The following is a 15,862-nucleotide window of genomic DNA, read 5'->3' as shown; positions in this document are numbered from 1 at the left end:
GCTCAGCATAGCTCGCCAGCTAAAAGTCTAGTAGTGGATCAAATTTGCCAGCAAACCTCAATTGGCCTGATGGGGGCGCTATAATTAAAGACTTTGAAAGGTCATAACATAACTCCTATGCTGTAAGTCAGATTCACACGACACTTGGTACAGAACAGACATCTATCTATCCTCCCTCTACAGATTTGCCTCAAGGACCCATACAGTCCGCCATATTGGATTTCCCACCATTTCATTTATAAAAATGTTTAACAAGTTTTTACATTTCCTCCTAAAGCGTAGGCTCCATTGCTACCAGATTTTCTGTGGATCATTACTGGAATCAAACATTGTATAAGGCTTGTTGATATCTACACTTAACCCCTAACTGCTCCCGATGAGCAGGGCGGCACCTCACTTCTGCCGTCTGTGTGTGAATGTGTGTGAATAGATGAATGTGAGGCATAAGTTGGGTACCTGGCATCATGGAAACCTGGTCCCCAAGCGGGAATCGAACCCTGGACTTTCTTGCTGTGAGGCGACAGTGTTAACCACTACACCACCGTATATATAATACCACCTATAATGAGTTGATGTGTGTTTCTTGATGGCTTGATTTGCTCTCTGCTTATTATTGTTAGTTGTTAGTGTAGGCTGGCTAAAGCTATTCCGGACGTGTGATTGTTGGCTGCTGATCAAAGGCTGGTTTTGCAGGATGGGAGTTGCATGCTGTGCCTCTCCATGGTGATTATTTAGCCATTCTCCACTTTGCAATTGTCTGGAACGTGTGTCTGTATATCCGTGAGTGTGTGTCTGTGTATCCGTGAGTGTGTGTCTGTGTATCCGTGAGTGTGTGTCTGCAGGGGTGTAAAGTACTTGAGTAATTGTACTTCATTACAATACTTAAGTACTGTTTTGGGGGATTTGTACTTTACTCGAGTATTATTAGGTTTGTATACTTTGTACTTTTACTCCATTACATTTCAGAGAGAAAAAACATACTTTTTACTCCTTACATTTAAAATACAGACCTACAAAGTACAAAGTACAAATCTCACAGGTCCAACCATTTTAATTGTTTATCTGGCCGAACTAACGTTAACGTTATTAATCCTGCGACCGCAGGTAAACAGCCAATCAAATCCCCATCAATGTAAAATGAACCCGCCCATACCCATGCTGATTGGTTCTTTTGCAACACTAGAAAGTGGGGATCTTTGATTAAACACCTGCTATCAGAAGAATAGACAGTCAGATCCGCATTATGCTGTGGTTGATATTGTGATATTATTCAGGGTACTCCAGTATTCTGTCTTTAATATTGTGACATTATTCAGGGTATACTCCAGTATTCTGTCTTTAATATTGTGATATTATTCAGGGTACTCCAGTATTCTGTTTTTAATATTGTGATATTATTCAGGGTACTCCAGTATTCTGCCTTTAATATTGTGATATTATTCAGGATAATCCAGTATGCCGTGGTTAATATTGTGATATTATTCAGGATACACCATTCTGTTTTTAATATTGTGATATTATTCATGCTGTGATGTGAATGCCGTCCATGTTAGTTTACCTTCATTGTCTATCGCAGAACACATTCCATTGTGGGCAGAGTGTCTGCTTGGTTTTATTCCAGCCTTGCCTAAACACCAGCTGATGATTTCACTAAGTGGTTCACCTCTTCAACTAACTCACCTGGTGCAATGTATAGTTAAAATGAAAACTTGGCCCACGATGGAATGAGTTTGAGACCCCTGGTCTATCCCTTTCAAAAAAAATTGTACTTTTACTTTTTAGTACTTAAGTACATTTAAAAGTAGGACTTTTTTTACTTTTACTCAAGTGTGTTTTTAGCCAGATACTTTGACTTTTACTTGAGTCAGATTTTGAGACGGTACCCATACTTTCACTTAAGTATAATTTCTGGGTACTTTTTACACCCCTGTGTGTCTGTGTATACACGAGTGTGTGTGTGTGTCTGTATCCGTGAGAGTGCGCAAGAGTTTGTTACACATTATGTTACGCTGCTGCTCTCTAACCTTTGTTGATTATCTTACCAGAACTCTGGTTTAAACAGCTTCCTTCTTTTGTTAATGACACGGGTCATCCTGATCATCATGATCTCTCTATGATGATCTCTTGGACTCTAGATCCCCTTCCTGCAGATTGCAATATTAGTCGGCTTTGATGTACTGTCGAAGATTTGTATACAGATTGTTCCCTTTTTAAAACCCTTATTTGTATATAATGTCTTCAGCGCATACCCCCCCCCCCCCCCTCTCCCAGATGGAGATTACATGTGGTGCTTGCAATAGTACTTTTAAATGTACCGATTTTAAACACCTCCACTCGGGTAAGAAATTCCCCATTAAGGGGTTTATTTCTTTTTTTTTTTAACTTTTTTTTTTAGCGTTTATCGCTTTTCTGGTCAAGCATGACCGACAGATACAGGGTGAAACGGGATATAGATCAGGGGAAGACATTCTGGCAAATGACGGCGGGTCTGGGAATCGAACTCGTGTCCCTCAGATCCGTGACGCAGCACGGTTTTCCCCGACGCAGAAATAGCGCAGAGATATGCGGTGAGCTACTGGAGCTGCCCTAAGGGGTTTATTTCTTGCACCACAAAAGGTGTTATTTATATTATCTCATGTCCATGTGGCAAGTACTATGTGGGGAAAAACTAAGCGTGCCCTTAGAAGTGGTATTTTTTTGTTTGTTAAGATAAGTGGCAAATAAATAAATAAACTATAAATAAAAGAAACGTGTCTAATCATTACTAAACTTGGAGCATTCCGGTCAGGGTTTTTCACAATAAAATAACTTCCTGCTCACTTCGTGTGTGTGTGTGTGTGTGTGTGTGTGCTAACCCTAACCCTAACCCTAACCCACATAAAGAGGGCTCTACATTTGTAGGCATGATAGGATCGTGGATCTGATTGCAGACAGTGTCAGTTCCACACTCAGTGTATAAGCACACCAGTGTGAAGCCATGTATGTTCAATCTGTGTAGTGACAATCACTGTTTCAGCAAACACCCGTGTTGCTGTTGTTAATGAGAATAACAGAGAGGTTCTCATTCTAGAAATTGGCTGTACATTTGATTAGTCTAGATGAAGAAGCCTTTACAACCAAAATGTTGGAGTATCAACTGCTAGAGCATGCCATATCACAACTGGGCTACAACTGTAAAAACATCTTCCGAAGGGAAGAGCCAAACAGTTAGCAAGATATTGCTCAGTGTCAGCTATTATTGGCAGCCGTGCAATTTGGAGAAGACGCTGCTATCTGTACCCATGAGCTGTGTGTTGATTGTCAGATGCATCATCTTAGTGTGTGTGTAACTTTAGTTGCCATCGCCATTTGGGCACGACTGTAACAGAAACCCACAATGTCCCAGTGCATGATAATATTGTGTCCTTTAAACATTGTATTTATGTGGACATAAATAAAGATTCTAAATGTGTGTGTGTGTGTGTGCATGCATGCCTGTGTGAGTGCGTGTGTGGGTGTGTGTGTGTGTGTGTGTGTGCGTGCGTGCGTGCGTGCGGGCGGCGGCGGCGTGTGTGCGTGTGTGTGTGTGTGTGTGTGTGTGTTGTGTGTGTGTGTGTGTGTGTAGCTCCTGGGTGCCACAGCCATAGAAGACAAGCTGCAGGAGGGAGTCCCAGAGACCATCGCTGTCCTCTCTGGCCAACATCAAGATCTGGGTCCTCACTGGAGACAAGCAGGGTGAGACACACACACCTGGACATGAGCACAGAGATACAAGACAATACAGTACAGTACAGTACAGTACAATACAACACAATACAAGACAATACTAGACAGTAAACAAAGTACAGTACAATACAGTACAGTACAAGACAATACAGTACAGTACAATACAAGACAATACAATACAGTACAACACAGTACAGCACAGTACAGTACAATGCAACACAGTATAATACAACACAACACAATAAACACAATACATACAACACATACAATACAATACAACCAACACAGTACAGTACAATGCAACACAGTACAGTACAATACACACAACACAATAAACACAATACAATACAACACAATACAATACAACACAACACAGTACAGTACAATGCAACACAGTACAGTACAATACAACACAACACAATAAACACAATACAACACAGTACAGTACAGTACAACACAATACAATACAACACAACAGTACAGTACAATGCAACACAGTACAGTACAATACAACACAATACAACACAATACAATACAACACAACACAGTACAGTACAATACAATACAACACAGTACATACAATACAACACAATACAAATCAACACAACACAGTACAGTACAATACAATACAACACAATACAATACAATACAACACAACACAGTACAATACAATACAATATAATACAATACAACACAATACAATACAATGCAACACAACACAACACAATACAATACAATACAACACAATACAATACAACACAGTGCAGTACAATACAATACAATGCAATACAACACAACACAGTACAATACAATACAGTACAATACAATACAATGCAATACAATACAACACAACACAACACAATACAATACAACACAATACAATACAACACAGTACAGTACAATACAATACAATACAATACAAGACAACACAGTACAATACAATGCAATACAATACAACACAATACAATACAACACAATACAATACAACACAGTACTGTACAGTACAATACAATACAATACAACACAGTACTGTACAGTACAATACAATACAATACAACACAGTACAGTACAATACACCACAGTACAATACAATACAGTACAATAAACACAATACAATACAACACAGTACAGTACAATACAGCACAGTACAATACAACACAGTACAATACAACACAGTACAGTACAATACAGTACAGTACAATACAATACAATTCAATTCAATACAACACAACACAGTACAATACAACACAATACAATACAATACAATACAATACAACACAGTACAATACAATACAATACAACACAACACCGTACAATACAATACAATAATACAACACAACACAATACAGTACAATACAATACAATACAACACAACACAATACAATACAACACAACACAATACAAGACAATACAACAAAATACAATACAATACAATACAGATCACTAGAAATACTTCCTCCAAATAGGCACCTTATTTTTAAATTACACTTTTACTGTAATTAAATGTCTCTCTCTCTCTCTCTTTCTCTCTCTCTCTGTCTGTCTGTCTCTCTTCTCTCTCTCTCTCTCTCTCTCTCTCTCTCTCTCTCTCTCTCTCTCTCTCTCTCTCTCTCTCTCTCTCTCTCTCTCTCTCTCTTCTCTCTCTCTCTCTCTCTCTTGTCTGTCTCTCTCTCTCTCTCTCTCTCTCTCTCTCTCTCTCTCTCTCTCTCTCTCTCTCTCTCTCTCTCTCTCTCTCTCTCTCTCTCTCTCTCTGTCTCTCTCTTATCTCTCTCTCCTCTCTGTGTCTCTCCTCTCTGTGTGTCTCTCTTCTCTCTGTCTCTCTCTGTCTGTCTCTCTTCTCTGTCTCTCTCTCTCTTTCTCTCTAACTTCTCTTTCTTTATATACTCTCTCTATATATCCTCTCTCTCTCTCTCTCTATCTATCTATCTATTTATCTATCTATCTATCTATCTATCTATCTTTCTATCTATCTATCTATCTATCTATCTATCTATCTATCTATCTATCTATCTATCTATCTATCTATCTATCTATCTATCTATCTATCTATCTATCTATCTATCTACTCTCCCTCTCCCCCCCCTCTCTCTCCCTTCCTCAGAGACTGCAGTGAACATAGGCTACTCCAGTAAGATGCTGACAGAGGACATGAGTGAGGTCTTCATCATCAGTGGCCACACAGTGCAGAGTGTACGACAGGAGCTCAGGTCTGTCTGGCTGATCATATAGATCAGTGTAGCGCCGTCTGCCTGGCTCCGCTTCTGGGGGCAGTCGGGAGGGTATTCCGTACGCGCTTTCTATTCAATAGTAGTCTCCACACTTTCAGTTCCGTTGTCAGATATCAAGGGATATCCGATTTATTTAGAAAAGCAATTTACATTGAAGATGGGACCAAAGCGGTCAGAAAACTGTGTGCCCTTTCCCGTTCTACCCCTCACCCAGGTGATTACCATCACTATTTATGCCCTCAGCTGTGCAGTGACTGGTCTGCCTAGACAGTGCCGTTCAGGCAAGTCAGGTGAACCCAGCCCACAATACAACTGAGGCCAATCCATTTTCCCCAGAATAGGGTAACACTGGGCAAGCATTCCCTTTTCTGGCTACACAGATAAATCATAACATTCACATATCCTTCTATTTGATCTAATAATAATAATAATAATAATAATACTCCATAACTAAAAACACTCATATGGCTCTTACAATCAGTGACTTTCATGTCAAAGACCCGAATTGATACACATTTGGCTGCGGATCCCCGTTTGATAACATGTCTAGATGCAAAGCACCTCTATAACCGGTAATGTCTAGTAATAACTAGTCTGGATCAGATACTGTGGGTATATAAACATGCCGTTGCTTGACTATTTCGGAATTCTCCTCCCCTTTCGCTATCTAGTATCTATCATTACCGTCTGCATCCTGGGCTTAGTGCTGCTCAGGATGATTGTGATTGGTTTAAAGAAATACAAACAAGCCAGAGTGTGTTTCCTCCCCTATAGCGGAATGATAATAGGTTCAGCCAGAGCTCTCTCCGGTGCTGGTACAGTGCTAACGTAGCGCGGAGAGAGGTCTGGCTACATGACACTACTAACTAACTAACTAACTCACTCAATAATTCATTCATTCATTCGTTCATTAATTCATGCATGCATGCATGCATTCATTCACTCACACTTAGCCACTCTGCCCCTAGTGGCAGCTCATAGGCATGGTGCTTTGTGTAAGTCCAGTTCAATCTATGCGAGAATGCTTTCCTTGTTGTCAAAGGGACTCCATCTGGGAAGATGTTTGTTTTGGGATATGATTTAGTCCACAATTCCATAACGATAGTGTAGTTGTGGAGATATCAATGGGGAGAGTGATGTCATTGTTTTTTTTTTTATCCACTTTCTCCATTTTTATCCATTTTCTATATTTTCTCCCATCCCAATTCCGTATCATCCAATTCAACCCTCCCCTGTCACGAACGCTGTTTCTTGCCTCCCACAAGCCGGCTGCAATGTGGACTAAGTCATACATAGCACAAGTCTCCTCCGGTACTTGAGGTAACAGCAGTCAAATCTTTTCACCTGCACAGCTCGATCTCTCAGTGGCGAGGAGTAACGCGTGGGAGGCTCACGCTGCCCCCGACACTTTCTGATTCTACTGCGCAGACGCACAAACCGACCTGTGGGAGTCGCTGTCCACAATGCCCGATCCCCACCCATCAGTTTCCCACCCCCTAATACGGCCAATGTGTATTAGCCAGCTAAACTGAAAGCAATGTGGAGCGCTGGGCTCGAACAGGCAAGCCCAGCGTCTCCGCATTCGTGGCGAGCGCCTTGCCCACTACGCCACGTAGCCGCCCTAGTGATGTCATTGTTAAACATTCTTTCATTGGGCTGACTTCTAGTGAGTGAAGTAGTGAAATCAACCTGTTCCCAATGTTTCCCGGGAACCCCTTCGAATCTCCACTGTTGAGTCCCTACTTCTCTCTTCAAAATACTTTATTTTCAGTTCAAAAGTACTGCACAATTATAACACAGTACAGTTTATTTATGCCTTGTGCAATTCCCATATTTCATTAAAAAATATATATCACAATTGGAGACAAAAGCTGTTAAACTGTCATCTTTTTTGCTATCATTGACAAAACTGTACCTCCTACTGTGTTTACAATTCAGTCTGTTTGGTCTTATGATATCACAGTCTAGTTCATGTAGTACTAGTTGAATGACACTGTAGTGAAACTACTCCTCAGTGCTGGTCTTGTGTTTGTTCAGCTGCTCCTCATCATCCCGCCTCCCCTTTCATGTCCAGTGTTTTCTCCTTCTCAGTGCGTTGTGTTCCAGACACGGTGTCCCTGTGGTCCGGAGGAGGTGCTGTCGGCGTCTATTAACCTCAGGCTTGTTTGTCTTCCCCCGCAGGAGAGCGAGGGAGCGGATGATGGAGCTCTCACGGCCCCGAGACGGGTGCAAGGAGGACCGGCTGGAGGGCTGGGGCGAGGCCTGTGTCCTGGGCAACGGCTTCAGGGGAGGAGGAGGAGGAGGAGGAGGAGGAGGAGGAGGAGGAGGAGGAGGAGGAGGAGGAGGAGGAGGAGAAGACGAGGCAGGTGAAGAGAAACTGCTGCAGTGCCCTGCTCCTCCTCCTCCTTCTCCTCCGTCTCCTCCTCCGTCTCTTCTTTCTCCTCCTTCTCCTCTTTCTCCTCCTCCTCCTCCTCCTCCTCTTTCTCCTCCTCCTCCTCCTCCTCCTCCTCCTCCTTCCCCTGCACCTCCTCTCCCCGAGCCTCCCTCCACCCTGTTGGACAACATCTCTGGAGAGTTTGCCCTCATCATCAATGGCCACAGTTTGGTGAGATGCTACATACACACAGTGCCGTCTGGGAGAAATGCGAGGCCCTGTGCGAAATTTAAATGCGAGGCCCTGGCTGTGCGAAATGTTTTTATTAATGAATGAATACTTATTTTTGCCACTTTCGCGGCCACTGGGATCCGTCTAATCTCACTCTATAAGGCCAACTTCTCATAACAAGGTTTAACTGTGCGTGAGGTTGTTTGTAGAGCTAAATCTATATTTTATAGATAGATAGAAGTCGTTTCTGATTATTGATTACTAGGGATGTCCTGGTCGCCTTTTTTTGCTCCCGATCTGATCCCGATCATGTGATTTTGAGTATCTGTCGATACCGATCTTTCCCGATCCGATCTTTCACATTAGTAACCAATTTGACGCATTTTTGTCAGAAACTGGCGAAGCGAGACAAGCCCCAGTAGGGCAAGTCGAGCGCGGCGGCTCGCATTACATTCACCATACGAGTGAATGAATGAATGAAAACTTTATTTAATAGATTGCAGAATGGGTACAATACAGTACGGCTCAATACACACAATTGTTAACACTATGGCGTCCGAGAACGAGTATATACGTGTTTCGAAAAAGAGCTTTGTGGACCAGAGCCACGAGTATATACGTGACGAGTTGTTATTGTTTTATTCCATATTTATAACGCTTCTTAGGTACCCGATCCACTACCAGCATCTTTTCACATATTTGATTTTCGAAACATGCAGTACCGGCCAGACCCGCTTAGGGGCGCCATTGCTCCACTGCAGTATTATTATGTGAATTAAAAAGAAAATGCAAGTACAGTTCTGTGGGCGGATCATAGATCCTTGATCCCAGCCGAACATCCTCCATCTTGGATCAGCTTGCCGAGCGTTTTTTTCAGCGTGGAATAATGGGATTTATGATTAGCCAATGTGCATATCGATCTACCAGAATCCGATGACTGGTGAGGAAATGCTGCCGGCGATCACATGGCCTGACGGTAGGATAATATTACCCCAAATTACAGCTGGATTGGACATTGTTTTATAACGTAACGCGATTGGTCAATGAAAATGCTATATTGAACGCACACTGTAATCAATAATAGTAATCAGCGTTCCCCGCCGCCCCCATTTCATCCATAGATGCTCTGTAATAGTCCGGATGCTACGCAGTTTATTTTATTTCATTCGTATATATACAGCAGAAATGGCGTTTGATATAACGGCGCCAACGTTTAGCCTATTTTGCAGCCTCCTGCAGAAAAGCCTAGACTAAAAGCGCGATATACCTTATATTCACGACGCTATAAAATGACAACCAACCGATGGATTTTTATTTTCTTTAAGCCATTATGAAGGCACGGTTTATGCACTCAAGTGACAATGAGAATGGACAGATAGCAATACTATAAATGATATATATAAAGCTCTTAGAAAGTACATCGGTTTGTTTACAATCCGCTGTCTTCTGAGGACTAAATCGCCGAGCCCCGCCGGTCGCCATAGTGTTAAGGGGATGCAGACCAGAGAAAGACTTTTGTCTTGTTTACATCAGGGTCCCCCATTTTCAATTCATAGTGAGAGAAATATGCAGTGTTAGCACTTGGTTGGCTAGCGGCTAGCAGTGTTAGCACTCGGATGGCTAGCAGAGCCACTTAGCTCCCACTAGCAATCCTAGCACTAGTAGAATACGGCAATTCCACTCAGAAAACATTAGCGTTTGCACTTTCCTTGAGTTGACTGCGTCCTCCTGATGTACCATGTGACGAGCCACTTAGCCAGTTAGCTCCCACTAGCAATCCTAGCACTTGTAGAATACGGTGATTCCACTCAGAAAACATTAGCGTTTGCACTTTCCTTGAGTTGACTTCGTCCTCCTGATGTACCACGTCGTGTGTATCCCTCCGTCTCGGTCCCACCTTGACGTTGAATCAATATCCCACGCGGGCACTTCTCTATGCATTCCATATGGAAACGTCTGTCCTGGCGGCGCGCGTCCAGTATAACGTTTAACGTTGGACTATTGGACTGACTTCGGTTTCAATTTTAAAATGCTTCCGAACTTCTGACATTTTGTCTAGCTGCTCAGGTGTTGCGAGTTATCAGGTGGACCTGCCGGTGTTTTTGGAGCGACGCGTTGTGAGGTCTCCTATTTTCGGCCCACGTCACTGTCGTGTGCCGGTGTAAATCAAAGGAAATGCATTTGTTTTGGCAAATTCTTCTGCTCTGTGAGACAATAAATAAATGAATGATGTGATATGTAATGATATGTGATGGAAAGTGATTGTTAACATTATATTTATTTTTATTTTTATTAAAGAAAATTAAAAAAAAAAAAATCTTTTTTCCACAAGGCCCTTAGGCGAGTGAGGCCCTGTGCGACCGTACCTCTTGCACGCCCCTTGCGGCGGCCCTGCACACACACACACACACACACACACACACACACACACACACACACACACACGCACATACTGTACACACAAAATCCTCCTGCATTTGACTGTATTAACGATGGCAGTTGCAATGTGCGAGATGCTGAAATGTACTCAAAAAGTCAACGGTTTACTCATAAACCTGCCATCTGCGCCATGAGTTATTGTGAACATATCATCACTCCAAAAGCACTTTAATCAGGACAGACAGTTTCACTTGCAAAACATGTATCTGTTTAGAGAACATTAGATAGAAGCTTTGACATTGACCCAATCATTTAGAGGAGATAAAACGATTACGTTATGATTGAAGCATCCCCTCTCAACAAACTAACTTCTTACTCCTAAACTCTGCTCTCTTACTCTTTGTTTCTCTCTCTCTCTCTCTCTCTCTCTCTCTCTCTCTCTCTCTCTCTCTCTCTCTCTCTCTCTCTCTCTCTCTCTCTCTCTCTCTCTCTCTCTCTCTCTATCTCTGTCTCCCTCTGTCTCTCTTTCTCACTCACTCTCTCACCCTCTCTCTCCCCCCCTCTTTCTCCCTCTCTCTCTCTCTCTCCCCCTGTCTCTCTCTCTCTCTCTCTCTCTCTCTCTCTCTTTAGGCCCATGCCTTGGAGGCAGACATGGAGGGTGAGTTTGTGTCTACAGCCTGTGTGTGTAAGGCAGTGATCTGCTGCAGAGTGACTCCTCTCCAGAAGGCCCTGGTGGTGGAGCTCATTAAGAAACACAAGAAGGCCGTCACTCTGGCCATCGGAGACGGAGCCAACGACGTCAGCATGATAAAGAGTGAGTAGTCTGAGTAGTCTGAGTAGTCTGAGTGGTCTGAGTGGTCTGAGTGGTCTGAGTAGTCTGAGTAGTCTGAGTGCTCTGAGTGCTCTGAGTGGTCTGAGTAGTCTGAGTAGTCTGAGTAGTCTGAGTGGTCTGAGTAGTCTGAGTAGTCTGAGTAGTCGGAGTAGTCTGAGTAGTCTGAGTGGTCTGAGTAGTCTGAGTAGTCTGAGTGCTCTGAGTGCTCTGAGTGGTCTGAGTAGTCTGAGTGGTCTGAGTGCTCTGAGTGGTCTGAGTGGTCTGAGTGGTCTGAGTGCTCTGAGTGGTCTGAGTGGTCTGAGTAGTCTGAGTAGTCTGAGTGGTCTGAGTAGTCTGAGTAGTCTGAGTGGTCTGAGTGCTCTGAGTGGTCTGAGTGGTCTGAGTGGTCTGAGTAGGCTGAGTGGTCATCATGGTCTGAGTGCTCTGAGTGGTCATCATGGTCTGAGTAGTCTGAGTAGTCTGAGTAGTCTGAGTAGTCTGAGTGGTCTGAGTAGTCTGAGTAGTCTGAGTAGTCTGAGTAGTCTGAGTGCTCTGAGTAGTCTGAGTAGTCTGAGTAGTCTGAGTGCTCTGAGTGCTCTGAGTGGTCTGAGTAGTCTGGGAGAGTACCTAAGTGTCCCGCTCCTGAGAAAGGGTCCCATGTTCCCCGCTCCTGAGAAAGGGTCCCATGTTCCCCCGCTCCTGAGAAAGGGTCCCATGTTCCCCGGGTCCTATGTTCCCCGCTCCTGAAAAAAGGGTCCCATGTTCCCCGCTCAAAAACTTCACAAAACTTCAAGCAGATTTGTGACTCGCTTAATTTATGCCAACTTATTAACAGTCCCACTAGAATCAATCCTTCCAAACCTGGCCGCGATTCTCTTCTTGATATTATCCTTACAAATGCAGTTCATAAATATGTATCGATAGGTGTTTTTTCCAATGACATCAGCGATCACTGCACTATTGCATGTGTTAGGAGCACAACATTGCCCAAGACAAAATGCCTGACGGTTCTCAGGCGAAGTTTTAAACACTTCTCTGAACAGGCCTTCATTCACGATTTGGCTGAGGTTAATAATTAATTATTATTATTGGTCTTGTTTTGCATTGATTCCATCTATTAGCGATGCTGTCCCTCTCTTCCAGTGTTAATTTTGGCAGCTATTTTCATTTTAGTTTTAGTCTTAGTCATGTGTCAAGTGCTCCTTTTTTCGTTTCCATCATATTTAGTCATTTTCATTTATTTTTCGTTTAGTCCGTTTTAGTCAACTAAATGTCTGAGCATTTTAGTCTTAGTCAGTTTTTGTCTCAATTTTGTCTTTTTAGTTTTCGTCTAGATTTAGTCGACGAAAACGGATGACATTTTTGTCTATTTTTAGTCAATGGAAAGAAACTTGTCAGAAGTCAGAAATAGTCAACATGGAACATTCTGATTTAAATTGCGTATTTATTTTTTAACCTAGGGGAATCTGAGTCGGCGGCACAAGTAATATACAGGAAGGGTGCACTCACTGTCGATCTGTGAATGGAGAAATAACTTAATAAGACAGTCACATTATCTCTTGCCTTGCTCACCTGGCAGCGATTTATTTGAATGATAAATATTAAATAACACTCAGTAACAGCAGCCAGCGCAGTGTAACAACAACACTAACTAACAGGATACTGTCTGTTGTAAACAAACACACAGTACAGTAGTAGTTGAGTAGATAATAGTAGTGTGTATAGTACACACAGTAGCAATCTGATTGCAATCTGCATGCATAAACATATAAAATGATAAATCACATTTTGAGGTTGGTGTGTAAAGTGCCAATATTATCATCTTACAGCGAAGATGAGAACACAACACAATGGGTCTCATTCCCGAACGAATTTACGACCAAAAATGTCCTCTTAGGCAGATTTCTGCCCATTTAAGACATATTAGGGCGGAGAGCGCGAGTCCCCAAATTTTCCTGAGATCAGATTTGAGCGTGGCTGAGAGCAGATTTAAGAGTGCTGAGGAGCACTCTTATGATTGATTGACTAATTGAAAATTTTATTAACTTGACAGACTGTGTTCTCATAGTGATTCCTTCATGTCAACGCTACAGACCTCCTTGGAATTAATTACTTAATCATAATTAAAATAAATATGACAATATTTGTACGATAAGAAATTACATTATTTGATGTCGGAAAAAAATAAATAATAGCACTACACACACTGCAAATGACTTGGAATAAATAAATACATCAGCTACATAATTCTGTTATCATTTTATTATTGTTCTTATTTATAGTTTGGGACATTTGCTTATTGTATACATTATAAGAGCCAGTGGATAAACATTCCACTGCTCATCTTACCGGTATGATGTTGCGTGTGACAAATAAACCTGACCTTGCAGGTGCACTTGAACAGCAATCATGTACATTGAACCCTGGCATCCAATTAACAGTGATTAATCGCGCTATGCTTAAATGGTCAACTCTGCACCCTAGGCTTACACACACAATTATGGGTAACGTCCAGAATAATCACGCTCGATACGAACGAGCAATGAGGAGGGAGCGCCAGTACAGGGACCACGCTGATCACTTCGCCGAGAGTGACGCGTACCTGCTGGGACGCTTCAGGCTGCCAAGACCTGTGCTAATGGAGCTGTCCGAGACGCTGGAGCCACCACTGAGGAGCCAGACCAGACGGTGGCAACCCTGTGCCACCGTACATGCAGGTACTGTCCACCCTGGGCTTCCTAGCAACTGGAACATTCCAGAGGGAGCTAGGAGACAGGGTGGGCATATCCCAGACCTCCATCAGCCGCTGCCTCCCACGGGTCTTGGCTGGCATCGTGGAGTTGACCACACAGTATATCAGATTCCCCTTTTCCACCCAAGAGCAGATCCCAGTGAAGACGGCATTCCATGCCATCGCTGGGCTGCCAAACATCATCGGCGCTATTGACTGCACCCACGTGCGCATCCTGGCACCCTCCCCAGACCCGTTCCCATACCTTAATCGGAAGCAGTACCATTCTATCAATGTACAGGTATGTTTCTAGTTTCTGTTTTTTGTTAACTCTCTTGTTACCACTTCATCCAAATGGACAGCACCTTGCTCCCTTTTCTTATCTTACTTGTTTTTTCTTTTTTCCTGTGTTACTATATATTTATATCTACCCTTTCTTTTATATAGCTTCTCTCTTCAAATAGAATTTATAATTATTATTTATTATTAGGTCATCTGCGACGTCAACAACCAGCTGTTGAACGTCGTCGCCCGTTTCCCAGGAGGTGCGCACGACTCGTACATCCTCCAGAACAGCGAAGTGGGTATGCACCCCTCGCCGGACACGGTGTTCACCTCTCCCGTGATTTGGGCCCATGCCTCCCGTTTATGGGTCCCTCTGTAACCGGAGCTGACGCTACTGAACAGCACCCCCTTATACGTCTCCACTCCCGATAACAGTACCTGAATTAATGAATGGAAACTTTATTAACAGATTGCAGAATTTACAATACAGTACAGCTCAATAAATACACACAATTGTTAAGGGGATGCAGACCAGAGAAAGACGTTTGTCTTGTTTACAAGGGTTCCCCACCTCTATTTCAGCGTTTGTGAAGTTCTTTCGCCGTTGCTTCGCAACAGGTGCGCCTTCACTTCCTCTCGTCTCAGAGCCTCGCTTTGACATTTCAGCGAGGATTTGCACACTGCCCATATTGACTGCCTTATAAGGAGTGTCAGGGGCGTGGTTTGTATGCAAATGACCTAGACGGGAACGCGCGTTTCGAGTTTAAGACAGAATGCCATTCGCCAAGCAGGTACCAGATCTTGTCACAGGTGCAACCGTTTCAGCCACTTAAGACATATTACCAGCACGTTCTGAGATTTTGGAGAATGAGACCCAATATTATCATCTTACAGCGAATATGAGAACACAACACAATATTATCATCTTGCGGCGAAGATGAGAACACAACACAATATTATCATCTTACAGCGAAGATGAGAACACAACACAATATTATCATCTTACAGCGAAGATGAGAACACAACACAATATTATCATCTTGCGGTGAAGATGAGAACACAACACAATATTATCATCTTACAGCGAAGATGAGAACACAACACAATATTATCATCTT

General features: G+C 42.8%; 1 protein-coding gene across 1 annotated transcript in view; it reads left to right on the top strand.

The window, feature by feature from the left end:
- The window catches only part of atp8b2 (ATPase phospholipid transporting 8B2), a gene marked incomplete at both ends in the record, with an annotated part of 116,650 nt that overhangs the window by 46,847 nt on the left and 53,941 nt on the right, over positions 1–15,862 (top strand). The window contains 6 exon segments of the mRNA XM_084336665.1: positions 3,605–3,666; positions 3,668–3,714; positions 5,807–5,912; positions 8,115–8,343; positions 8,425–8,538; positions 11,548–11,731. Of these exon segments, the coding sequence (XP_084192791.1) occupies positions 3,605–3,666; positions 3,668–3,714; positions 5,807–5,912; positions 8,115–8,343; positions 8,425–8,538; positions 11,548–11,731 (742 nt within the window).

This window comes from Notolepis coatsorum (genome assembly GCF_963971535.1).
Source record: "Notolepis coatsorum genome assembly, chromosome: 19".
Lineage (NCBI taxonomy): Eukaryota > Metazoa > Chordata > Actinopteri > Aulopiformes > Paralepididae > Notolepis > Notolepis coatsorum.
The sequence above is the reverse complement of the archived record's forward strand: the minus strand, read 5'-3'. Positions and strand labels throughout refer to the sequence as shown.